This window comes from Sinocyclocheilus grahami, unplaced genomic scaffold (genome assembly GCF_001515645.1).
Source record: "Sinocyclocheilus grahami isolate Dianchi unplaced genomic scaffold, SAMN03320097.WGS_v1.1 scaffold1854.1, whole genome shotgun sequence".
Classification (NCBI taxonomy): domain Eukaryota; kingdom Metazoa; phylum Chordata; class Actinopteri; order Cypriniformes; family Cyprinidae; genus Sinocyclocheilus; species Sinocyclocheilus grahami.
In genome coordinates this window covers 20,434-39,107 of record NW_015507033.1, presented here as the reverse complement: position 1 = coordinate 39,107, position 18,674 = coordinate 20,434, and the positions used below count along the sequence as shown (strand labels likewise).

Genomic DNA, 18,674 nt, shown 5'->3' with positions numbered 1-18,674 from the left:
CACTATCACACACACACACTAACACTCACTCACTCACTCTATCACACACACTAACACACACACTCACTCACTCACTCACTCACTCTATCACACACTCACACACACACTCTCACTCACTCGCGCACAGGAGTCGTTTTGTGTCAAGATCCATGGACACAGACGTGGCTCTGAAGCGCTGTGAATGGATGTGCGAGGACTGGAATTGGGAACCGCTGATGTAGCCTATTGTAGTAATGTTGTCTCTGGTATTGTGGTGTCTGTGAGCATTAATCGTTCAGGGGGCGTGGCTTTGGACGGTGATTGCAGGGAGGGGGGGACGTTTGCTTTCAGTGCTATCAGGCAAAAGTTAGCATTTAACCAAGATCTCCTACTGCACCTTTAATGCTTGGATGTAGACTGACTACAAACGAATAGCCTTTAGACTAAGTGTATTTGGGATGTTATTTGGTTGTTAAAAATATGAATGTAACACTAAAGCAGAGTTCTCATTTAAATATGTGCTGTGTTTTCCCTGTGTTTTCAGAACATCTTCCTGATTCCAGAGAGAGAAAGACGCTATCATATTGAGAGGATCGGATTAAAAGAGCAACCAGATGGCATGGACTGACCACAGAAAACCTGAAGCTAGGACCAGCCACACTGAAAAACACCTTACAGTAACAGGCAAGGATTGGATGATCAAGGAAAACAACAAGCTTGCTGGACTGAATAACTAACATGGGAAAAGACAAATGTTTGGATACAGCTGGAAAAAAATTGTTGGCAAAGATCTTCGTGAAACCTGGCTTGAGCGCGTGCCGAAAATCCCTGCTACACAGAAAATATGAAAGAAAGTCATGATCTTGAAGTATTGATCTTTCTCGAGCTATTTTCAGTGTCAGTGAATACATGTGCCAACTGGAGAAAATTTTTTGTTTGTTTGTCTGTTGCAAACCTGTTACTGAACTATTATAATTCTACTGCATGGCTGCTTTCCACATCCGTTCGCACAGTTACCAAATGGCAAGGAGATGTTTCACACTACAGTATCAAGATATTGACATTCTCCTAATGAAACTTACTTGAGTTGCTATTTTGGTGGAGTATTTTTACCTCTTGGCTAATAGACATTTTGTGATAACACTAAACCTTCATTCATCATCTTTTTAAAGAGATCTTTGGATCTAGTGCCAAACCACGTAGTGGCATTTGTGACCCCGTTTCTGTGAATGAATGTGCAGCTGCTGCATTGCCCATCTTCACTTTGTTTTTACGTTTTAACTCGAGCAGCAAATTGAATCTCCTGGCTTTCTAAATCACACTTACGACATTTGCTGGGGCCTCCTATATTGCTGCTACAGATGTGAGTTTAGATTTCTAATACTAAGCATTCCAGTTTGCCATTTGGATCCTTTTGATAAGAAGGGTTGCTAATAGCAGCGTTTGGAAAAACTACACACAAAAATGCAGAACTTTCCCAACAGTCCAGTCCCTCTTCACCTGGGGTTTAGCCGGGGAGGAAGTGTCGTCGGTTCCCCGTATCAACCCCACCCTTCGGACCTTCAGATATCTCCCAGAAACTCAGAGGACTATGCGACCATGCAGCAAGCTCACCCTACCCTGCAGAGCCATGGGCTGCACCTGCGGAGCCAACAGCATCTTCTACATGCTCCTCCTATACAAGGCTATGGATCCAGAAGAACAACTGGAGAGATGACGCAGGGAAACACTCACAGTGGAGGAGGAGGAGGGAACTCTTACCGTAAGGACATTGTAGATTATTATTTTTCCGTGAGTGGACGAGAAAGAAGCAGAAGAGGCGGAGCAGCGTATGGCGCAGGATTTAGATACTCAGACGTGGATGGACATGTGCCTCATCAGTACCACTTATCTGGTTCAGGGTCATCCTCTGGAATGATTTCTCCTTACTCTATGGATTATGGCTCCAGGAGTGCGTCTGCAGTTGGGGGTAGTAGTAGCAGTAGCGCTGGTTCATTTTCTCCTTCCCAGCAATACAGTCTGGCTCATACTGGTTCAGTACAATCAGGTGCTCCGATGCATCAGCGGCAGCATGGTCAGAAATATCAAGGATTGCACCAAGATAAGCATCAGCGGACATACCCGCTTTCTGGAAACAGAATACCCCCTCAGTTTGGATACTACGCCCACCTTAATGCAACCTCTGACTCTGCTGGAATGTATAACTCTCCACCGCAAAGATACGACACGAGCAGCAGCAACACGGATGCCAAAATGAATAACTCTCCCACTCAGTCTAATCCAAATACTCATACAAGTTCGTCTGCTTCAAACAGCTGTGAGAATATGGGACAAAGCTACACATCATCGGCATATTCGCCACAATCTCAGTCCCTTCACAAGCATGCCCCCCATTCCCAGCATCACTCTCAGCTCAGCACTGGAGCAGGTTATGACCCCTCCCTCAAAATGCAGCACCAAGGACACTTGCACACCAAACTGGCCCATTCCTCTGTGTCCTCCAGCCCTGCTCTGCCTTCACACCCCTCTCAAGACCTTGCCAAATCTCCTATGCACTCCCAAAGTCAACAGGCTCACATTCATCAGAACTTCAGCCCCATATCTAATCCCTCTCCTACTCCGTCTGCCGTACAGTCTCCGAGCTGCAGCTCCTCTTCGTCTCCACTAATGGGGAGTTCTGAAGGAAACAGTGCCGCTTCTCATCTGCAGCCATCGTCACACCCCTCTGTTTCAAATGCTCGCAGCAGCCAAAGCCATGGACGTATTCTGCAGGCCGTACCTCAGCTGAGCCCCACTCCCAATTCAAATAGCAGCATCAGTAGTTGTGGTAGCGGTTTAGGCACTAAAGCAGCTATTTTGAACCACGGTGCAAGGATCGGTCATGCTGCCATGAGTCAGAACCGAATGGGAATAAGTCTTCGGGGCGGTCCAGGGGAAGATGGCTCCGTGTACGCTCATGACAAACTCTTGCAGGACCCTGGTCTAAATAGTCTCAATGCTCTAACCTCTCAAGTGGAGAATCTACCTAATACAGTGCAGCACATGCTTCTAACAGACACTGTGCTGCCCCTGAAGAAAAGCAGAGGCAGTGCACATCACCTTCAGATGCAGCAAGGATCTCAGTCTTTACCTGTCAACCAAAACAAGTCTGCTTATTCCAGCGCCAGCAGTCAGACCTCAGTGAATGAAGAGAGTTCTGAGATGCTGGAAGCAAAAGGGCATCAACAAGTAGAACGTAAAAGAATTAGGCAGGCAAGTGGAACAAGCAACGAATCTGAGCCACAAAGCTACCCATCATCACAGAGTCAGATGCCATCAGAAGCGAGTCAACAAGTATTGGATCTCCAGGTCAACACTGGAGTCATTTCAACAGCTTCAAAACAACCGTCTCAAGCAAAGACACCAGAAACCCTGACTCCCTCCTCCTCTTCACCACCCTCCGTTCATGCTTCTGCAGAACCCAGCCCAAAACGACCAGTATATCCCCCTGCTCTGCCATCTCCTATTCACTCAGCACGTCCAAACTGTGTGGCAGAAAAAGACCTTTGTAATGACGATGAAAGTGGAACGAAGGTATGCCAGATCAAAATGATAAAAGAAGAAATCGAAGTTGAAAATGCAGATCCTTCCTGTGATAGAGAGAATTCAGAGAATAGGCGGTCAGTCCCTCCCACAAAGGATGAAGCAGAGACCGATGCACAGCAATTTGAAAGTCCGAGTAAAAATGTAAATGTTGTAGAGCAACATAATTTTGGGGGTGTTGGAGTTATTGTCTCTGCTCGATCTGAAGTGAATACTGAATCAAGCAAGCACACAGGAGCCAGATCTCCATGTTATGGTGTTTCTCGTTACTCAAACAAACACAGCAATCCTGGGGACCAACGTGATGTGAATGTCTTAAGAGAGACTAGAAATCACAATGGAGAAGAGGAGATGTGCATGGAAACATATGTGTCACAGTATGATATTTCCCCTAAACAAGAATTTGGCCAAAACTCTCAACCCTCTATTCAGTCTCACCCGGCATTGTTTAAATACTTTAATCCTGAGGTACATTATAATGCTGCAAAGAGCAAAGGAAAGTTAGGACTAGCAAGTAGTATGGGCACAAATAGATGCCAGAATTATCATCAGCTGCAGGCCAGCTATGGGTCTATTGGCAGGAAGGAGATTGGTGTTTTTGCTATGGAAGGGGGGAGGGCTATCGTCTCAAGAAGTCAAGATAGCAGTTCTCAGTTTCAGCAATCGTTTCCAAGTCTTTTGCAAGAAGTGCTCCAGGGTCATCACTTAGATAAACGCTATGGCCATCCCGACCAGACATCTAGTGTTCACCATCAGCCTCAAGATAAATCGCAGCACCGTTATCAAACTAGACTACCTTACAGTATGGTTGAAAATTTGAGTTCACATGCAATGGGCTCTCAAACCCTTATTAGTGGACTTAATATCAAGTTCAGTCAAATGGCCTCTGGAAAACCACCAAATTCAAGTCAAAATCAGGGACCAGATAATGATATTGTTTTAGGCCCTCCTCGTCCCTCTTGGGATTCTGAAGCACATAAGCCCAATGTGACTCATGGGATCTCTTTAGAACTAGGCAAACCCAGTCTGTCTCCCAGCCAGTCCTCCCACATGCAGCAGTCTTTAGATCTCACAACAGGAGTCCCTTCAAAGCACATTAACTTGGCTGACTATTCTTTGCAGCACAGAAAACCATCCAGATATGGTACCTCTTCTGCTGTGGAACAATTGCTTTTACAGAAAGCTGAGCCATTGGCATGTGGTGTAGGTCCTATCAGTCACACCCAATCTCAGACATCCTCAGGAAGGCGCTCCGTAATCTGTGATGTGTCCCCTTCTCGACGAACAATACCAGAAAGAGAGAGAGGACACTCTGGGACCTCTGGACCCTCTGTCATTCAGCAGCCATTTTCTTCATCTGGATCAAATGAGCAAGAAGGTTGCAAGGAAGAATCAAAAGCAAAGAAAGCACAAAACAAGGAGGACTCATCAAAGACAGAAACTGCAGGTCAGAACACAGATGGTTACTGCAGCACCCCAACGACTAAGGAATCTAATAAGCCCCTTCATCCCCCTGTAGATGTTGATTCTGATATAGAAAAGACCAGTTGTGCCAAAGGCAACAGTGAAGCCACCAGCAACCTGCCATATCTTTTGCAAATGTCCTCAAATCCCTTGTCCTCGCAACCAAGGCACCAGTCTTTCTCGCAGGCTGTTGACGGTTTCAGAGCATATGGTTTCAGTGACACCATGGATGGACCAAAAATGATCTCCCTTCCTTCACCTCATCAACCATTCCACACAGTGTCAGCATATTCTAAAACCACACCGTCTACTAACAAGTTACAAGTGTTTCCACAGAGTTTACCTCCTCACAAGAGACCCGACTGGACTCCTGACAGACAAAGGCTAAGAGGAATGGATAGGCACATTCCTCAGAGACTTCCTGAACAGAAGTATAAATCCCAAGCTTCAAGTGATATTCTGCCTAGTCAGCATCACCTATCTCGACAACACTCTTATCCCGGTTCACATTTTGACATGAAAATGTGGGACACTTATCCTGAAAGAGAGGGAGCTGGACAACCCACTACAGTCCCTCATGAGCATGTAGGTTCTCAGCCAGTCACAAATGCTGGCTCCAAACATGGAGAAGAGGACATTTCAGATAAGAGTGCAGATGACACGGCCAAATCTTTTCACTCACTGGCTCCAGTTGGTGCTGTTAGCCCTGCTGGACACACTGGTAAGACTACCCAAGGGATTCAGCAGGGGCAGAGAGCAACCAAAACTGGAGCATCGGCTGAAACCAACCCTTTAATCATGAGAAGGAGAGTTAGATCTTTTATTTCTCCTATTCCAGCTAAGAGGCAGCATCAGGATGTTCCAGGTCAGCGACCAGGATCAGCGTATCACTCCCCACTATCTCAGTCCCACTCTGATTCGAGACTTGGAACCAACAATTGCTCTGGCAGTACTGATGCTCAGCCAAAATTGCCATCTCCCAAAACACAGTATTCTATATTCAGTGCTAATTCACCTCCTCAGTCCAGAGCAAAGTTTCTGCCCCCAAGAAAGGGTCATGGTCTAAAACTTGAGGCGATTGTGCGGAAAATTACTCCCAGTGTGAAAAAAAATGACTTCAACAATAGTCACGTGGAATCTGACTTCTCTGAGGTATCTCATCACACCTCTGATAGGCCAGACCCAGAGGGTGGTACATCGTTTTCTAGTGTTCCTCAAGGAGAGGAGGCATGCTTATCTTACCTTGATGATTCTCATACTTTAGATGATCTTATGCCATACAGAGCAGTTGAAGATGCGGTCTCCTGTGATTCTCAGACCCTCAAACCAAATGCAACGGCTTCTAGTACTAGTGCCCTCAGAAGTTTGCCAAAAGATTTTGACTTTGGATTAGGTGCTGCTGGATCTTCAGTATCATTGGGTGAAAGTGATAAGGAGGATTTTACTTTGTTAGGACCCCTTCCACCAGCTCCTCCATTACCTTGTCCTGTACAGGGATCCCCTCCATCTTCTTCTGCATTGTCTGACATACAGCAGTTCACAAACACTTATCAACAGTTGGAAACACGACGAGGTGAGCAGTCAGCTGCTAACCTGCTGAGGCAGAAACTTCAAGAGACTGGCATGGGCTTTGATGATTACCCAGGTGGGGATTACTATGGGACCACCACTGGCCATAGTCAGAGCCCTGGGCACCACCTTCTGTCCAGAGATGCTCAGCACCAGATGACTTCTCTCAGGTTGACCAGTTCAGAGCCTAAAACATCAGACAACTCTATCCCCAAAGGTTATTTTCCATCAGGTAAGAAAAAAGGTCGCCCAGTGGGCAGTGTGAATAAGCAGAAACGTGCTCAAGCACAAATTCAGAATGCAGCAACAAGCATACCTGCGGATTCTCTTCCCTCACCCACAGCTGAAGCTCAGTCCGTCCCAATCCCAGACACTGTAAGTGAAGTGCCCCAAGTATCAACACCACCTGACCAGAAACCCTGTCCATCTTTGACACCTCCTGCTCAAACCCAGGTGGTGAAAGTGGATGTAGAGAGCGAGGAGACCCAGCCGGAGTTAGATGTGAAGCCTGCTATACATAGACAGGAAAAGGGAAAAGAGGACAGTGAGACTCCTGGTGATCAGAGAAGGAGAAGAAGAGGGATGGCTTCCAAAGAGAAGCTGGACACTCAGGTGAGCAGTAGGGGAAATATCAGCCCATGTGGAATATTCTCAGATGCCAGGAATAATGTTTTTGCTCCTTACATACATGTGGAGAAAAAGATAACAGAAATTGGGGCTGTCTGTACAATCGTTAATGCAGATGATGAAAAATCAAAAGGTGGAGACAAAGCTGGTCACTCAGCGGGTGATGGCCCATTAAATACCCCTGTGTCATCTCAACTTGTGAGAAAAGAAAAGGAAAATGAAAAAACAAAAGAACACTGGGTTTCAGAGCCAGTCGATTCTGCCTTGCAGTCAGGGAAGATACTTCCTACGTCTGGATATGTTCTGCCAGGACCTGTGATATCAGAGACTGGACACACTGGTCGCCTCCTATGCTGTCTTTGCCAGAAATGGGCCAACTACAAACATCTCGGGGATCTCTATGGTCCTTTTTACCCAGCTGAGTATGCAGCCAAGCTCCCTAAGAATCAACCTCAAGTGCGACAAACCTTGTCCTACCATGGGGCAGCTACCGCTGGTTTCAGTATGACATCCATTCCGACAGAAACGACTCCCCAGGATACGAGATTACAGGACCCTCAGAATGTGAAGTCATCTACAGATAGTGATTGCACAGTAAGTCAGGCAACAAACCCAACGTCCCCAGCCACCACCATTGGCACTGTCTCTCCCAGCATGGGTGAAGAAATGCCTTTCCAGAATGCTAAGATGAGCAGCTCCACCTCAAAGGTAATGGCTCACACCTGGGATCCGGCTGGAGAACTGACAAGCGGGCTGGGCACATCAAAAGCTCAAGAACTGGATGGTGAAATCATGCTGAAGCATTTGCACGTCGAAAATACACCGCAAAGGCCCCAGCACAGAAAACTGACATCCCATCCACGCTTCAAAAGAAGACATAAGTCCAGTGAGGATTTACCTCGAACGGTCCCTATCAACAGCAAAGCCTCCCTGCCCTTCCAGCCCCCGCCACCCAGCCTGGACTCTCTGGGCACCATGTCCCAACTGGCCCAGCTCCCACTCGTGCCTCTGGACCCCGAGGAGCTGTGGGTGCACGAGGGCTGCATCGTTTGGACCAGTGGCGTATACCTGGTCAATGGGAGACTGTATGGCCTTCAGGAGGCACTAGATGGTGCTAGAGATACAGTAAGTGGAAAGCGCTGCAGTTTGTTGGCTTGCTGTATTGTGTGAAAATGAGTGCTGTCAGAATTAACGTGTTAAAACTTGCAATTAATTTTTTCAGTTTTAACGGCATTAAAAATATTTAACGTAGGGCTTGAGTTGGCCACCCACTCACAACTGCTGCTTCTGTCTCTTTTATTTTATTTTATTTCTGGACAAGAATTGCATTTATTTAAAAAACAATTTTCCTGTCCTGTGAGCCGTTATACTGCGCTCGTAGCGCATGCTCTTTCAATCACACACACGCTGGCGCGCTGTATGTCATTTCATATTAAAGCGCAATAATATTTAAAAGGTTAAGACTTGTGAGAAAATAAAATGCGTGTCAGATCCGCGTCACGTTCAGCAGCGGCAGCTCTTAAAGTGATAGTAGCCAAATAACCAGCTGCTGTGATGTCTGTTCTTCAAAGAACAAAAGAGGAAATCAGTAACTTTTGTAGCTTTAAGGATTCATCTATATTTAATTTAGAATTTAGTATGTTTAACTTGATTCAATTTCTATATATTTCCTACTTGCTGAAGGGCACAGGTAGCTAAATATAACATTTATTATAATGGGTTTATGTGAAGATTGTTTTAAGTTAACTTAAATTAGAAGTTGTTATTTTTTTAAAGTCTAATACATGTTAAAATTGATAGCTCTCATTTATACTGTAAAGTTGTTAAATTCTAATTGTTAAATATTAGGACATCGGTATTATTGGTATCAGTGATACGTGCCTTTAGTCATATTTGGAGATTGAGAAATTATTGCAATATAAAAGTATATTTAAAAACTCTTAGGTAAGATTAATTGTGATTAATTTCAGAAAAAAAACCTGTGATTAGTTAATTCTTTTTTAATCGATTGACAGCACAAGTGAAAATACGTGACTTGTCTGAAGTATAGGGAAAGTGTTGTTTATTTTACCCATAATGCTTCTGACATTTGCACTCCTCAGAGCTGCTCTCATTGTGAGACGGTGGGCTCCACACTTGGCTGCTACAGTAAAGGCTGCACGCTGAGCTACCACTATCTTTGTGCCATAGAAGCAGGTGAGACGGGGCATCACTTGTCTTTAGTAAAGCAAAAACCACGTTGTGAGTGACTGACAACCAGTGCTAAATCCTTCTTTTGCTAACCTCAATCTAGATTGCTCTCTAAATGAAGACAACTTTTCTCTGAGGTGTCCGAAGCACAAGGTAAGAGAACAAGACTTCACAGCTAATGTGGAAAAGTCAAGAAGCACCAAGATGGATATTTGGGAGGCGTTTTTATTTTTCATGGAGCCTAAATGTATATCGTAGTTTCTGCGAGACGGTAGCACTAAAAAACAAATCCAGGTACTAGGGTTGTAACGATATGCAAACATGACGGTTCAATATGTACCTCGGTTTTGACGTCACAGTTTGGTATGGTCCATTACTTTTGTCCATATAGTGTATGTAGCCTACAAGTCACTGGTGTTTGGTGATGAGTTTTCGACTCAAGGTCTGCATTTAAAGTCACAGCAGACCAGTCAAGTTCTTCCACACTGACTCAATCAATCATTTCTTTCTGAACCTTGCCTTATACGCAGAGGCATCGTCGTGTTAGAATAGAAAAGGGTTCTGTCCAAACTGTTGCTGTAAAATTAGAAGCACACACTTCCCTAGAATAGCATTATATGCTCAAAGATTCATACTCGTGGAAATTACTAGAGTAATCAAACCTGTTCATTAGAAGGTTTTGTCCATATAGTGTATCTAAAAATTCTTGAATGATTGAAGATATTATGATATTATTATAATCACAATTTTGTTAGTTTTTGCTTAAAACGAGCAAAAATATCCGCCAGTGGGGTAAGAAACCTAATCTTGTTTTAAGATGATTTTTCTTACCCCATTGGCAGATTCTTTATTCCCCAAGTCATTTTTCTTGTCGAGTAAATGCATCTTGGCTCAAGAATGTTTAGATGTTTATACTAGCAAGCAAGAGAAAACGGCGAAGTCGTCGCTGTGGTGTGTGTTATTGTGTGTATGTGCTGGACGTGACGGGTTCGGTGTGTGTTCTGTGTGTGCACAGGCCTGGAGCGGCGTGTCTGGAGCGAGGACGAGCACGCTCTCGGAGATCAGCGAGTGCGCACATCTGTCTGCAGACTCCCTCGCTCGCTAACCAAACCCTGGGCTTCGCTCTGTGCCGAGGATGGACTTTCTCTGGAGAACACTAGTGGAGGCCCTGTGTTTACACCAGTTATATGTAGTATTTTATCATAACTCGTATTATCGTTCTTTTTAAACCTCGCTATTGTTTTAATCCGTACTTTACCCTGAGAGTTCCGAGCGTTTTCCGTGCCAGGAGCAGCCGCGGTGTCATCACCCGGTTGCCGCTGAGACGCTGTTGTCATGGCGACACACACACATATATATATATATATATATATTGCCTTCGAAGGTGTGCCTGTGTGTGTGCTCCTTTGATAAGTGTTCTTATTTCCCTCCTCCGAGGGTTTTGTGCCGTGGATGAGGGAAAGCACATGCATCATCTGCGTTGGATTTACCGCGAAGCAGCGTTTCGAGGAGAAGGCAGCCACGAGCGCAGAACTCCTGAAGGACAAGAGAAACTCCTAAAAGAATCGCCATATGAAAACATGTCAGTATGCTTCTGACTCTTGAATACAGTTATACAGTGGAGAAGCGCTGGTCATTTTCATTGCTCCGCGTGTCTGTCTCTGGCTGTTCAACTCAACTGTTCAACTGTTGAAATCCTTCTAAAAGACTTGGGAGCGGAGATCGTCCGATAAAGTCGGGCATGTTGCACGCATGCACGGAGCTCTGTTCTAATGTCAGAGTTTAAGATGTGATCGTCTGGCTGATCTCTCTCCATTGGCAGACATTCAGAGGGAGCCGTGTGTTCTCAGTGAAAACCGTGAGAAGATGGTATTTTAATGCTTTTTAGAGAACTCTCTTCTGCTCGCCAAGCCTGCATTTATACGATCCGAAACACAGCAAAAGCTGTACTATTGTGAGATAAAAGATTTCTATGTTCTTCTGAACTTTCTGATCAAATAAATGCAGCAGAAGAGACGACTTTAACAAAAACATTAAAAACTGCCCTTTTTCAAAATGATTCAAAAGTGCCGCTCTCGGACAAATAGCAACGCTATTGTAGTCGATTAAACAAAACGCATTTGAATGATGTTACGTGACGATGTGTAGAAAATCCCTGCTTATTTTCACATGTCTGTCTCATGATCTGAGGTGGTGTCTGTTCAGAAACAATAAACCAAACAATATTGTAAACGTTACTCTTCCATCAATAATCAAAGCTAGTGTGTCGATTGAATTCATTATGAATCTTTCATATCATAGTTAATGAGGCCCAAGCGCCACCTACAGGCCTGTTATGTGACGTGCATGCTGGCGAACTGGGGAATAGCTCACAAGATTAGTTTTTTCTGTGTTTTTATCAGATAGATGCAGCCTTGATGACCATAAGAAGCTTCTTTAAATCCCGGGCGATCCCAGACTTTTGAACGGCAGTGTGTGTGAGGGTTTGGAGTAGATTTCTGCGTAGCATGGGTCGCTCTCAATAACACACTCCGCTTTAAATACGGTTTTGTCATCCAGCTGCAGTGTGTGTTAAGGAATGATTGAAGATGAGCGTGTGAGTGCATAGGGAGCTTGTGTCACTGAGCTGGAGCAGATTGACAGATTAGAGCGCAGACTGTGTGTGTCTGAGAGAGAGAGAGTGTGTGTGTGTGTGTGTGTTTGTGAGTGAGTATAATGGTGTTTCGTGAATATGACAGAAATCAATAGAGGGAGAAATCTGAGAGCATATGAAATATTCTGTGTGCAGTGTTGGGGAGTAACTAGTTACATGTAACGGAATTAAGTACGCAATTAACGTAGCTGTAGTCCGTTACAGTCACTGAGAAAAGATGTGTAATTCAATTACAGTTACTTATGAAAGTGTTAACCATTACACAGGGGGTTACATCTGAATATTTTCACACACACATACAGATTTGATTGATTTCTTTCCCAAATCGCATTAATTGCTATAAAATATGAGACACCAGTGTTTCAGGAGTTTAGGACACACGTTTATTCGATAACAGTTTGTGTGTATGCTTTACTGTTTAAGATTAACTCAGCCCACAGATCGCGATAAGGAGAGTGACAGCTTTTAATAGTTATTCAAGGAGTTTGCAAATGTGATATTGATTTAATACAACAGTTCAGTAAACAAGTACTGCCTGAGTTTGCTCTATTTCATCAACGAAAATAGATCCAAATAAAGTAACCGCTCAGCCGCTGCACATCTCTAAAAGCAAACACAGCAGTGTTTCATTCATTCAATGAAAGTGCGTTTTTGAACGAATCTAGTGAGTCAGTGATTCATGATCACCCATTCATAAAGACAGTCACTTGCTTCATTCCTGAATGAATCAGCCGTTCGAACGAATCAATTGAATGAATGATTCAATGTTAAAATTAGTGACTTGCTGGAGTCACATGTCACCTCGTATTAGGAAGGATCATTTTTGATCAGACTTTTTTATTATTGATCAGAAGGTGCTCCTAAATTGTTTAGATTAGGAGGACAAGCGCTCCTGATTACAAGAAGAAGAAATAGCTTTTAAACTGGGTGTGTGACAGGTATGGCTGTGGAATGGGGGTTTAAACCCCTGTTTATGGCGCTATTTCAAAAATGGTCCAATATGTTCCGTCAAAGACAGAATGAAACGGCACTAATGATTGGGGTGGAGATGGGGAAGCGCGGAAAAAACTTAGCGTGTGTGTTGATGCGCAGCATAGAGCCCTGAGCGGGACAGTTTTCTTAAGCCCGCTCCCGCCGAATTTCTGACCATTACCGCCCGCTCCCGCAACGAGTGTGTCCCGCAGACATTCTAATATTGTATGTTATTTTCACACATCAGGGAGCCGCTATCAATACACGGGGTATTGAAATCGCATTTGAATGAGCGCTCGCTGTTCACTTTCTTTCGATTTCACGATCACACGCACTCTGTGTAAAGAGAGTACTCAAAGTTAAGGCATGACCATTGGTCAGCAAAATGCTCACTGGGTCAGCGGGGTCAGTACTTCGCTTGGGTAAAAGATCCTAAAAAATGACCTCTACTTAATTAGAATAACATGCTGAAGTGTTGTGAAATACATGAAGACTATTGTATAGGCTTTATAGACAGATAAGTTGAGAGTGACTCTTGAAGGACCAGCACCACATCCTCTCGCTGTTTGAAGAATTGATCTTCCAGAATCTGGCAGTATGTTTTAGGAGCTCATTTCTGTCCGTCTCTGCAAACACACTTCTCAGGATAGGACATGGACTAAAAACTTACTGCAACATGGAGCTAAGGAGAAAATGTAGAACTTGAAAAATGGGAAAAACAGCTTAGTGAAAGGCGTTTACAGTTTAAAAGCAAATAGAAAGTCCTATTTTTTTTATTTCTTTTCTTTATATATATTTTTTTGCAGATATGCACGTTCATGAAATATTTTCAAAAAATATTGACGTTTTGAGCAGCTGCATTCCTCTAGGTCAAAGATGAAAACATGGGATTTACTATAAAAAGTAATCTACAAAATGATTTTGACTTGAGTTTATTTATTAATGAGTAGCGTCTCTTGAGTGAATGTGCACATTTTTTATGTTTTACCATGTTATTACAACATTTAACCACTTTTTTATTAATCTAAAAATTGAGAAATTCTTTCAAATTTAAATCTTGTACAAGAACTACAGCAAAAACCAGTTTGATGCATATTTTATCAGTACTTTAGAAATTGTGTTTGAATATCACCAGTACTGACAGTAATGGATTTCATTCAATTCCTTCGAACACGACTGCTCAAAACGGTCTAAATTTGTGAAACCTACACATTCAAAACATGATTACTCTGAAATGTTTCATGTAAGTAATGTAAGTGAAATGTTAAGTACTGTAAGAGGTCTTTCGTGACACTACATATGTGTGTGTGTGTGTGTGTGTGTGTGTGCATCTCAATGTGTGTGTGTGCATCTCAACGTGTGTGTGTGTGTGCATCTCAACGTGTGTGTGTGTGTGCATTTCAACTCGTGTGTGTGTGTGTGTCTATGTGTGTGTGTGCATCTCAACGTGTGTGTGTGCATCTCAACGTGTGTGTGTGTGTGTGTGCATCTCAATGTGTGTGTGTGTGTGTGTGTGCATCTCAACACGTGTGTTTGTGTGTGTGCATCGCAACGTGTGTGTGTGTGCATCTCAACGTGTGTGTGTGTGTGTGCATTTCAACTCGTGTGTGTGTGTGTGTGTGTGTGTGTGTGTGTGTGTGTGCGTGCATCTCAACACGTGTGTGTGTGCATCTCAACACGTGTGTGTGTGTGCATTTCAACACGCGTGTGTGTGTGTGTGTGTGCATCTCAACACGTGTGTGTGTGTGCATTTCAACACGCGTGTGTGTGTGTGTGTGTGTGTGTGTGTGTGTGCATGCAGGGATCGTGTGGCTCTCTCTGGGGATGGAGCTGCTGTATATCGCTCTGTTGAGCAAAATCATCTTTAAAGTTGTTCAAATGAAGTTCTTAGCAATGCATATTACTAATCAAACATTAAGTTTTTATATATTTATGGTAGGAAATGTACAAAATATCTTCATGGAACATGATCTTTACTTAATATCCTAATGATTTTTGGCATAAAAGAGAAATGTATAATTGTGACCCATACAATGTATTGTTGGCTATTGCTACAAATATCCCCCAGCGACTTAACACTGCTTTTGTGCTGCAGGGTCACATATTATATCATTTAAGTGCTAGAAGATGCGAAAGAACTTAATTTGGTTCTCACGAACATTGAACGGACAAACACATACAAAATGATGTGAAATTACCCGTCTTGGCGAATATCCCCGAAAACAGTCTTTTAACTTTAATAACTTGTTCTACATTTTCAGTCTTCAGTTTAAATTGTATAAGTTAATAAAACATGCTAAAATCATGATTCGTTTTTACACATATATTGAGTTGTGGAATAGATTTTTAATTCAGAAACACATTATATTGTCATAGGACTGATTATCATTAGTCTGCTTTACTTTCAAATAAAATCAAAATGTTCAACATATATGTCTTTTATTTATTTGAAAAAACTTTTGTCTTTCAGAATGTCTTAAATTATGACCAGACTTGATCACTAAAACAAAGGATCATTGCCAACTCCGTGCACGTTGTTGCTTAAGATGTATCTTATGTATTGTGAAGTGATTTAATTTTAAAAAGCAACATCACAATCCAATGATTATTTCATGTTGTGATGGTAATGATATTTTGCAGTGACCAACGTTTAAATGGATTAATTGGCACAATCCACCCTTGGGTGGATCAGATGGTTAGTACAGGACACGTGATAAACATGTTAACACAGAAACAAACAGTCAGGTAGTGTATTGAAGAATCACCCGTAACAGTGCTAAATGGGGCTTGTCGTGTCACACGACCGTAAAACAGCCCGCAATTAAACTATAGTGAAAACATGACATTTACAACAAAACCACGACACTGTATTTAGACACGGAACCTCACTAGGATTACATTCAGCTATATAATGGATATGTTGATCTACAGATGCCTTGAGACACTCGAGGCCAACCTGAGCAGTTCTGAGATCAGAGGATCGTCATCGACAGCATCTGACGAGTGTTTAAACATCTGCTGGTGTGTGTGTGTGTTCTTCATGCCGTCTTCTTGCGCAGGATGAAGTAGGTGATGCAGGAGATGAAGGTGAGACAGACGGAGATCCAGGCCAGGATGAAGGAAGCTCCGTACCAGCCCTGTTCCTTGTCTTTATGGAAGATGTCCGTGTAGATGGAGGCCGCGATCATGATGCACAACCCTGAGGAGCACAAACACACACTTCAGAGTGTGTGTGTGTGTGTGTGTGTGTGTGAGAGTGAGTGTGTGTGTGTGTGTGAGTGTGTTACACGTACAGGCCAGCAGCTGGAAGGCTCCGGTGAACAGAAAGCGCTTTCCTTTAGGTAGTGTGTAGAGCTGCGCGACGAACACGAACAGGCCGAGGATGCAGAAGACGCATGCGAGCACAGAGCTGGCCTGGACCGCCTGCAGATACTCTGAAACACAACACGACAGACCAACACGTGAGTGTCTGATGAGCTGGTTAAAGGGTTAGTTCACCCAAAAATGAAAATTAGCCTGTGTTTTACTCACCCTCGAGGCATCGTAGGTGTATATGACTTTCTTCTTTCAGACGAATCCAATCTGCGTTATATTAAAAATGATCCTGGCTCTGCCAAGCGTTACCATTGCGTTCCGGAGGAAAGTCATATACAGCTAGGATGCCTCGGGGGTGAGTAAAACACAGGCTAATTTTCATTTTTGGGTGAACTAACCCTTTAAGAACCACTTCAAATAAATGCATAAAAATGACATGTAAAATGACGGTACAAAAACAGTAAATGTCAGTTTGCTGCTGTGAGTGAAAGAAACATTAAAGAAAACCTGTTGATGCCAAATGTGAGAAGTAGTGCTTATTACCAAGCTCTTTGTGGATTAGAATGAGATTTCAGACCTGTGAGATTCACAGAACTGACCTTTAGGATAGTGAGCAGGAATCTCAGTGTAGTTCCAGGTTTCACCATTCAGCAACCAGCGACCCCAAATATCAGTGGACATGGAGTCGGTCATCCACCAGGCCTACACACACACACACACACATGTATATCAGCATGAATGAGAAACATGGACTGTCTATGGTGTCATATTCTTCTATAGCAAACTGTAGCTGGAGCAAACTCTTTCTGTCATATTACTAATAACTATCGGTCACAGATAATTATATTAGATTATAGGTTACACTTTAGTATAGGGACCAATCCTCACTATTAACTAGTTGCTTGTTAGCATGCTTATTATTAACATATTGGCTGATTATTAGTACTTATGCACCTTATTCTTCGACGCCGAAGTAAGCCTATGTGCGAGACTTCCGGTTCATTAGCCGATGTGGGAAATACTAATATAGTACATTATATATAATAAACGTATCATTTACAATAAACGTGACATTTTAGCATGTTAAACCATAGTGTGTGTGTGTGTGTGTGTGTGCGAGTGAAGCCCCGCCCCTGGCCCCGCCCACAGGCTGTGATGTGTGTCACTCACGTTATGGATGGTGGCGGCCAGCAGCAGACAGATGCAGGCGATGTGGAGGAGGAAGATGGCAGCGAGTAAAACCAACATGACTGACGGAGAGAAAAAACACACAGACATATTAATAATCAGTGATATAATCCATAGGACTGCACTGACTCTATCAGATGAGAACAAAACTGGAACCGAATTGATCTGAATAATGACATTATCTTCTGTAGAGCTGCTTTATAGCTTAAACAAAACTGTTCAATCTGTGTGTGTGTGTGTGTGTTAGGGCTGTCAAAAAAATTTTGAATTTCGAATATTCGTCGAATTTAAAATAAAAATCCACATTAGAATGCAAAAGCGTTGCATTTGAATGTTAGGTGTGCGTCAGGCAGTTATCAGTGCTGCACGAGATGCAATGACGATGTAAGAGTCGTCGCATTAGAATGCTTTTGTTAGCCTGTCCAGTTGAACACACTAGATGCGGCGCTGCTGCGTTGTTCAGTCAATATATTGCAGAAAACAAGAACATCAGTGTGGAGAAGATGTTGTTTACGGCGAAACCGAAACCAACACATATTTATCACATTTTCTAGAGGGACATCTATCAGCGTTGCACTCGCGTCTCGCACAAGAGAGCCGCATGTTTAGAAAGACATGTACAATTAATGCAAGTTCAACTTTTAAAAAACATGTCTCGAGACTTTATGGCAGTTTTCCCCATCACACTGCATCTCATGATTTTAAATGAAGAAAGTAGCCTGCTCTTTCTGATTGGTTTTTGGTCCTTTGTATTAAACTATACATACATGCATGATGCTGTTTTGTTTCTAATTGTTTAAGCAACTTTATTAATTATATAAGGTTTATAAACATTATTTTAAACATCCACACACTAGGGCTGTCAAAACGGCTGAAAAACTAAATTAGAATTTTGTACTTAAATATTATCAATAAAAAAGCTTTTGGCTTCTCTCCTGAGGCCACAAGAGGGCGCATCGAGCAAAATAATACTAATGCACGTTTCTTCAAAGCGTAATAAAATAACACGACTCTCTTTGCAAAAAGTGCATAATGTGTGTGTGTGTGTGAGTGATTGAGTGTGAGTGTGTGTGTGTGAGTGAGTGATTGAGTGTGTGTGTGTGTGTGTGTGTGAGTGAGTGTGTGTGAGTGAGTG

At 43.0% G+C, this 18,674-nt stretch overlaps 2 protein-coding genes across 4 annotated transcripts in view; one reads left to right on the top strand and one right to left on the bottom strand.

The window, feature by feature from the left end:
* LOC107573033 (transcription factor 20-like) overlaps positions 1–11,643 on the top strand; it is a 17,025-nt gene extending 5,382 nt beyond the window's left edge. For both annotated transcript variants that reach the window (XM_016259475.1, XM_016259474.1), the window contains exons 2-5: positions 524–8,346; positions 9,324–9,417; positions 9,515–9,564; positions 10,427–11,643. In XM_016259475.1, the coding sequence (XP_016114961.1) occupies positions 1,444–8,346; positions 9,324–9,417; positions 9,515–9,564; positions 10,427–10,516 (7,137 nt within the window). In that variant the 5' untranslated portion in view covers positions 524–1,443 and the 3' untranslated portion in view covers positions 10,517–11,643. The remainder of the gene's footprint in view (positions 1–523; positions 8,347–9,323; positions 9,418–9,514; positions 9,565–10,426) is intronic.
* LOC107573034 (epithelial membrane protein 1-like) overlaps positions 1–18,674 on the bottom strand; it is a 31,199-nt gene that overhangs the window by 8,216 nt on the left and 4,309 nt on the right. The window contains exons 2-5 of one of the 2 annotated variants that reach the window (XM_016259477.1): positions 17,522–17,601; positions 16,951–17,053; positions 16,330–16,470; positions 16,058–16,235 (exon numbers count right to left, since the gene is read on the bottom strand). In XM_016259477.1, the coding sequence (XP_016114963.1) occupies positions 16,075–16,235; positions 16,330–16,470; positions 16,951–17,053; positions 17,522–17,599 (483 nt within the window). In that variant the 5' untranslated portion in view covers positions 17,600–17,601 and the 3' untranslated portion in view covers positions 16,058–16,074. Of the gene's footprint in view, positions 1–15,461; positions 16,236–16,329; positions 16,471–16,950; positions 17,054–17,521; positions 17,602–18,674 lie in introns of those variants that run through there. The other variant, XM_016259476.1, reaches the window with a different exon arrangement.